This window comes from Hyperolius riggenbachi, chromosome 1 (assembly GCF_040937935.1).
Source record: "Hyperolius riggenbachi isolate aHypRig1 chromosome 1, aHypRig1.pri, whole genome shotgun sequence".
Taxonomy (NCBI): Eukaryota; Metazoa; Chordata; class Amphibia; order Anura; family Hyperoliidae; genus Hyperolius; species Hyperolius riggenbachi.
This window is the reverse complement of record NC_090646.1, coordinates 216,546,335-216,554,700: the sequence shown is the minus strand read 5'-3', so window position 1 is coordinate 216,554,700 and position 8,366 is coordinate 216,546,335. Positions and strand designations below refer to the sequence as shown.

General features: G+C 37.7%; 1 protein-coding gene across 2 annotated transcripts in view; it reads right to left on the bottom strand.

Annotated features, from left to right (window-relative positions):
- Positions 1-2,297: 2,297 nt before the first annotated feature.
- Positions 2,298-8,366, bottom strand: part of NDNF (neuron derived neurotrophic factor) — a 66,585-nt gene continuing 60,516 nt past the window's right edge. For both annotated transcript variants that reach the window (XM_068280390.1, XM_068280400.1), the window contains exon 4: positions 2,298-6,037. In XM_068280390.1, the coding sequence (XP_068136491.1) occupies positions 4,638-6,037 (1,400 nt within the window). In that variant the 3' untranslated portion in view covers positions 2,298-4,637. The remainder of the gene's footprint in view (positions 6,038-8,366) is intronic.

The window sequence follows — 8,366 nt, the reverse complement described above, 5'->3', positions numbered from 1 at the left end:
TTGTGCTTGGAGTTCACTAGAGCTTTACAGGTTGCCATTGGAATTGTCTTCCACTCCTGCATGACAACATTTGAGGATTCCCCACAGTGCCAGCAGCACTCATACAGTCACAAGCCATTACACTCCTGCCACCACCATCCTACACTGTAGGCAATACACACTTGTCTACAAGCTTTACACTGTCTACTTTACTTTGTATTAAGGGACTTATTCAATCTCAAAAGTATTCGAGTATTTTTTCCATAATCAGATGCTGCTTAGTGTTTATGATTCTGCATAATTTTGTATCATCTGCAAAGATGGTAACATTACTCTGTACTCCATCTGCTAGATAATTAATACATGTACCTAGTACTGAACCTTGCGGGATCCCACTGCTAACAGTTTCCATTCTGGATATGGTCCATTTACCACCACTCTTTGCGTCTTTTCCTTAACCAGTTCTCTATCCACAAACACACATTTTCTCCTAGTCTCTGTATCCTTAGCTTCTGGTTATTGTGCGGAACAGTGTTAAAAGCCGACATCTTCTGCAGCGCTTTACAAAGTATATAGTTTAGTTCCACAAATTCAAAATAAACATGTGCCTCCATGTTTTCAGTAATTTATTCCCATGAGTAGGCTGCCATGGAGTTACCAGGAAAATTGATACTTCCCTGTATTCCTTTTCTTGGTATATCTCCTTCCCCATTGTTGAAGGATAGTTTAAAAGAGTTGTATTCCTACAGGGGTTAAGCAACAATGCCCCTTCACCCTCTGGGTCCCTCCCTATTACTTCATTTAAATATTGCATGATGGCTATGCACTATCAAAGGGAAATGACGTCAGACATGTAACAATCCTTCTGTTTTTTGTTTTTTTTAGTACATAGCAAGCAAAGAAATCACTCAAAGTATGTTCCTAAATAAGTCCCTAAATAACTAAAGCTGATACTATTTTTGTCATCCCATTTTCAGTAATTCGTAGCTTACAAGGTATTAAAATATATTATACAGACAAAAATAAAAAAGGGAAGACATTTTTTAACCTTTAATCTTATTCATACAATAGCTGTATGAATTATTATTCATAAAATAGTGCTATAATGTAAGGTGAGAAAAGTACTATCAATTTTCAGCTAACTGGAAACAACTCAATCTGAGTGTTGTTTTGTCTTGTAATGTGCTCAAAATGCATTATATGAATAAGGTGAGAAATGGATAAGGGCCCTGATGCTACAAAGAGAAAAAAAAAATACTTTGTCTGTTCTCACAACAAATAACCAGTGAGTTTAAACAGAACATAATACAACAGCAGTTACATGAAAGTGGTCGAATATGTAAAGTGAAAACAGGCAAACTGATATAGTCTCTCGTTTTGCAGCATTAGGCTCAAATAGGCATTTGTACAAAAGATTGGCAAAATTGCATGCAGAGAGAGTGCATGGCAATTTTATTGGTACTTCTGGCAGTTAGGTAGCGCACTGGTAAAATTGCCATGTGTTCTCAGAACAATTAAGTATGCAAGTTCAGTACATGAGCATTGAATAGTGCAGACCTTTCTCAATTTTGGCAAAGAAAGTAGCAGATATACTTAAAGTGGAACTAAACTCAGAACTCTCTGCTGTGAAACATTAGGCACAGCATGATAGCCTTTAGGGAAAAAAAATCTTCTTTACAATTTATGGAAATCCTAAAAAAAACCCTAAGCTTTTACCAGATTAACTTTCAGGGAGCACAGAAAGGGTTAAAGCCTAAGGCCGTTTTTTTTTTCAGCTCCACTGTACTTCGCAACAAGTCGATGCAGAACCGCGCAGTAGCATTGGAGATGCAGCAAAAATGGCACTTCCATTGCATTGCACCGTACTGCGTCAGTATGGAAGTCTTCATAGACTTTCATTGCCCTGCGGTGGGGTAAATTTACTGCACTGCCCCAGTGCCTCAGTCTTTTCCTGAACAGGCAGAGCTGTGGAAAGGTAAGTCACAACTACTGATCAGGCTCATTACACTGTGTTGAAGCTAAACAAACACATACAGCTCAGAACAGTGGGGTTCTAAAGTATTTATATGTGGCATTAAAACTTTTCATTGTGTGCTGTGCAAGAGTTTGTGTCCACTTAAAGTTTTGATACTATTTTTCAACTTACTTTTAATAGATTTTTTTATTTGTTTTGTGCTGAAAAGTAAAAATAAGGCAAAAAAAATGAATGCTACAAGGTGTATTTAATAAAAGGACAATTCATTTAGTGAGTGCTGGCATTACTTCAGTATATAATATGTTACTCTTCAGATGTAACAAGAAAGAATATATGAAAACAATTTAAATAATGGTATTTTTATTTTACATCTTCAAAATATAAATGGACAAACAGCCTGGTAAACACACATTTGTACACAAATAGAAAATACAAAAAGAAAAAAAGACAACAATTAAAATATGAAATTATTAAAAAATAGACAACTGTACAAACAATACTCATATAGATCACTTCATGATTCAAAAATACACATCTGATGGCAAAAATGACAAGCATGTGATTTAAGACTTTCTTTCCTCAAGCATTTTCTATGCATACCTAAGGCAACGGACATCTGTCTCTGATCTGTCATCATGCTGGGCATCTTTGCAGCATTCTGGATCTTTACAGGCCTGGATAAAAGTCTAGGGCTCCTACTTAACATATCACAAGTATAATAATAATAAAAATAAAAACATGTGCTCTGACAGCAACCAGTTATCAGGTATTAAGGAATTAGATCACACTAAGGGAAACTGAACGAGTTACGTATTAGTGTATGCTGATTTACTGGGGATTTGGACTATTGTACTTTACTATTCTTATATTGTCTTATTAAACAAGGCATCTAAATGTTACGTTTGCAATAACTATTAAATAAGTGTAAATATGTCTTTAATAGTCAATGTGCTTTAGTATTGTTTCCACAAAAATAATTTGTGCTTTTATCAATATATGCAAACCCTGTAATATATTGTCCTTAGGTATCATTCACCTGCGTTGGATTTTCAATTTAATGCTGAACTCTAGTATTGCAGATAAAAAATGGTGCGTTATACTAACCACTATTTATAGAATTTAACTTACTTCCTCTAATAAACTAAAAAAAAAAAAACGTAAAAGAGGCAGCTTTCTATGATGTGCGTCTGTCAGAAGTGAAGGCCTTTCCATGAAGTTGGTGACATCATCACACTCTGCTTAGGTCTTCAAGCCAACAAGGGGCATATGCAAGACCAGGGTTGACGTACTTAGCAACCTGCATAATAGACTGATCATCCCACCTGAAAGGATCACTGCTGAAGAACAGTTCCAGCACAACGCTCTGCACTCATTTATAGACATTTTAAGAATCGTGTAAGTAAATGTTTAACACAGAAGACTAAGGTTTTATATAGATGACAGCAACAGTACATTTGAAAGTTAAAAAGTATGTTGGAGTTCAGCTTTGAGTTATGTCATACTCCTAAGAATCTGCATTTAGCCCTGTGTTTATAAAACATGTTCCAAAAGAAAATTGTTGAGTGATAAAAAGTTAACACAGACAATAAAGTCAATTTTTGTGTTGCCGTCACAAAGAATTTCAATGCCTCCCATTAATAACATTCAGTCATTCTAACACCGGCTTAAAAAACTGCAAGTTTTAGTTTAGCTTGTGGATTAAAGTACAAAGTACCTTCAGTTAGTGTCTGTTTCATCTTTCCTTTAATGCTGCCCATTCACAATACTGGGTGGCCCTTTTCAAAGCTAGTCACAATAAAAGTGTCTGGCTTAAATGCTTTATTTGTTCTTTACTACGCTTTCTTGCTACATGACTCTCTTTTAGAGTTATACTGTATTTATAGATATCTTTATATAACTATAATATATATCTTATATATCTTTTATATATTTTGCACACAAACTGGCATAAAACACTAAAACAGCTTGTTTACGGACAACAGTAACTCTTTCTGATGTAGTATTTAGACACCGAGTAAGCAAAAAGAAATATATAATCTTATAACTTTTAATTTTGGTATGTACAGGAATATATGTCTGAGAACTTTATACATACAATACATATTTAAAAAATAAACCAGTCTAGTAGGAATGTACAATAGGCAAAGAATTAACAAGAATAAAGATAGGTCCAGTTAATACTTAGGATCTGATCTGCATTTAGTATGGAATGTTTTCTTCCTTAAGTTTATATAGAGCTTAAACATTTCTGACAAGACTTTATAAAATAATTTACAGATAGTCTATCATCTCTAGATTGTATTGTGCGAAGTATGCATGGAGCCAGAGAACTTGCCTTGGCTAAGTATATAGTAAAATAATTTATAGGCAGTTCATGCACTGTGTGATACTACCAAAACTGTCCTTCGTACATCCACTATAACCGTTTCTTCATCTACCGCGTGTCTGATATCACCGATCAGACATATAATAAGATCATGCATCTTTCAGGTCCAGAGAAGCAGCAGGAATACCACTTATAAGCAACCACTTTGATATGTAAACAGAAGTATACAAGTTGATACCTTTCTACACCGCTAAAGGTACTGCGTACTTTAAAAGTCACAATCGCTTGGCTGCACAAGTAGTCAGTCAGTATGCTCCTTGCTATATGATATATTTCACATAGAAGTTCCCAAGAAGTCTAACAGAACTTTCTTGTTTTTACGAGTTTGCTTTGATATTTCACTGAATGGCCTCCATGACCCATGACATAGACATCTAGTATGTAAGACTTCCCAGGCTCCAGTCCTTTGATAGTCTCTGTAGTGACCGCTTTATGCAGGTTTTGACTATAGAAATATTTGCAGAGAACTTTCTCTGATTTCTTTCTGGTGTCAGGCCCCAGACACTGGTTTTGTTCCCGTTTTTTCTGGTCTTCACTGTAATCATCATCTACCTCTTTTTTGTACACGCAATACTTATTTCTATCTTGAGTTCCCAGCCATGCTATTGTAACAGATGAGCATGAGCGCAGTTTGTCAAAAGCTTTGATTCTAGTGTCCTCGGGCAGTGAAGGAAAAGGTTGCTTGTTGAATTTTGACGTTGCCAAAATCTTCAGCATAGAGGCGCCTTTTTTGCTTCCCTTAAGCCTGATCAGATATTTAGCTTTTGGTTTTCCTCTCAGCTGAAACTGGCGCACACCTTCTACACTTTGCGACAGAAGAAGTTTCCCATCTCTTCGGACTTGGATTTGGATGGTGTCCAAGCAAGAGTGAACTGAGAAAGTTACCTTTTGGTGGGATGATACTGGGGCAAATCTTAAAAATTTAGTGCCCTTCCGCTTAATAAAAACATCCGTTACTTTGCCATCCTTCAGTTCCACTGTTTTCTGCTTAGCCTCCTCTTTAGTTCGAGCAAATGTTCCAACATACGCAGTGCTCATGTTTGTGGCGGCGTTTACTGCAAATACGTCAAAGTAGTACTGGGTGTCGGGTTTCAGATCAGACACTGTAAATATGTTTTTGTTTCCTATGCAAAGCTTCAGCAGATCAGGTTTCACTTTAGCAGCCATTTGACGTGCCAGTTTGGTGGGTAAGGATTTTGACATGAAGCTTCGATCTTTGCTAGCATCATTTTCAGAGGAGAACCCAAAATGGGTAAAGTCAAAGGGACTGAAGTCTAAACCTGGCTTAGGAGCCACCATAAAGGCGTCATCTGCATTGATCTTAGCATCAACAGCACACATGCTTTTGAAATTGTGCTCCTTGTTGATAACCACACAGTACTGGATGGGTTGTTTTAAAAGGGATGATGTAGGAGTTGGTTTCCATGCCAATGTAACAGTAGTCCGTCCGAGAGTTGTCACGTCAACTCTTGGGTCATACGGTAACTCTGGGTAAGGCTGGTCAGATTCAGGTGTCGTACTGGCATAAACTTTGAAATGTGTGTCCTTTTCTGTTGATAGTAATTCCAACTGATACAAGCCAGATGGAGAACTTGTGGACACAAAGTATTCTACGTCATTCCCTTTATAGGAGAACAGCTCGGTGCCCTCTTCATTCATTATCTGTTGTTTTTGCTGCTCCAATGGTTCATGCTCACCTGCAAAAGCAGACATTAAAAAAATAGATCAGCATGTATGTTATTACAGCAGAAATGCAAGTCTGCGCTTTGAATACCTGACCTGCTTAATTATCAGACTGTGTGAGCTCAACATCTGCTAGGATGTAGAAATCAGCAGTGGAAACAAAAATAAGAAAGGTCATTATAAAAATAAAAATACACATCACAGAATGTACTTATAAAAGCTACACAGGCATTACTAAAAGGGGACAATTAAGTTGCAGGAAAATAAGTACTCGTGTTTATATATGCATTATTTACATGCTTAACAGAGTAACCAAGCAGCTCGGGTGTCCCAAACCACTAGGAATGTATAAGGGGCTAAAAGAGACCGAAAAGCTCTCCTACTGAAAAGCAATGCTTGGTGTGATTTGCTTTTTAAAACAGAAGGAAACGTTTTCCTTCTGTTTTAAGAAGGCAAATCATACCAAGTTTTACATGCTTAACTTACACATCCTCATAAACAGGGCTGGATTTACCATTAAACATTTGTGAGAGGCGGGTAGCTCAGTAGTAAGTGGTCTGTCCATTTCTCCCTCCCTTCACACTAGTGGCAGCAGTGGAGGACACCCACATATACAGGATCTTCTCAAAAAATTAGCATATTGTGATAAAGTTCATTATTTTCTGTAATGTACTGATAAACATTAGACTTTCATATATTTTAGATTCAAATACACACAGCTGAAGTAGTTCAAGCCTTTTATTGTTTTAATATTGATGATTTTGGCATACAGCTCATGAAAACCCAAATTTCCTACCTCAAAAAATTAGCATATTTCATCCGACCAATAAAAGAAAAGTGTTTTTAAATCAAAAAAAGTCAACCTTCAAATAATTATGCTCAGTTATGCACTCAATACTTGGTCGGGAATCCTTTTGCAGAAATGACTGCTTCAATGCGGCGTGGCATGGAGGCAATCAGCCTGTGGCACTGCTCAGGTGTTATGGAGGCCCAGGATGCTTCCATAGGGGCCTTAAGCTCGTCCAGAGTGTTGGGTCTTGCGTCTCTCAACTTTCTCTTCACAATATCCCACAGATTTTCTATGGGGTTCAGGTCAGGAGAGTTGGCAGGCCAATTGAGCACAGTAATACCATGGTCAATAAACCATTTACCAGTGGTTTTGGCACTGTGAGCAGGTGCCAGGTCATGCTAAAAAATGAAATCTTCATCTCCATAAAGCTTTTCAGCAGGTGGAAACATGAACCCACTTTTGAACCAGAAACAGTGGCAGAAGCGCCTGACCTGGGCTACAGAGAAGCAGCATTGGACTGTTGCTCAGTGGTCCAAAGTACTTTTTTCGGATGAAAGCAACTTTTGCATGTCATTCGGAAATCAAGGTGCCAGAGTCTGGAGGAAGACTGGGGAGAGGGAAATGCCAAAATGCCTGAAGTCCAGTGTCAAGTACCCACAGTCAGTGATGGTCTGAGGTGCAATGTCAGCTGCTGGTGTTGGTCCATTGTGTTTTATCAAGGGCAGGGTCAATGCAGCTAGCTATCAGGAGATTTTGGAGCACTTCATGCTTCCCATCTGCTGAAAAGTTTTATGGAGATGAAGATTTCATTTTTCAGCACGACCTGGCACCTGCTCACAGTGCCAAAACCACTGGTAAATGGTTTACTGACCATGGTATTACTGTGCTCAATTGGCCTGCCAACTCTCCTAATTATTTGAAGGTTGACTTTTTTTGTTTTAAAAACACTTTTCTTTTATTGGTCGGATGAAATATGCTAATTTTTTGAGATAGGAAATTTGGGTTTTCATGAGCTGTATGCCAAAATCATCAATATTAAAACAATAAAAGGCTTGAACTACTTCAGTTGAGTTCAGCACAACCACCACAACAGATCGTGATCGGTTTCAGGCTGAAATCGGTTCACAATCTGTTTGCAGTAAAGGTAGCCATACGATCCCTCTCTGATCAGATTCGATCAGATAGGGATCTGTCTGTTGGTCGAATCTGATGGCAAATCGACCAGTGTATGGCTACCTTTAGTCTGTCTAATTGCCCCTCACCTGTGTCTAATCACAAGTTGGTATGTGATCTCCCCCTGTGTCACCTGATTGTCACAGCAGATAAGCTCATTTGAAAGCACAGGAAGTTAACAATAAGTCTGCTTCCATGAAAGCAGGGAGTAGACACACTGCAGATTTATTAAAGGATTTGTATCAGCTGTTACAAAGAATTGTTTTTCTTTATAGGTTATTATGCCGTTGCTTCTCTTTCATTTTTTAAAATTATTTTTTAGTATTTATGTAGCGCCAACATCTTCCGCAGCGCTGTACAGAGTACAGGATTTTCTCAAA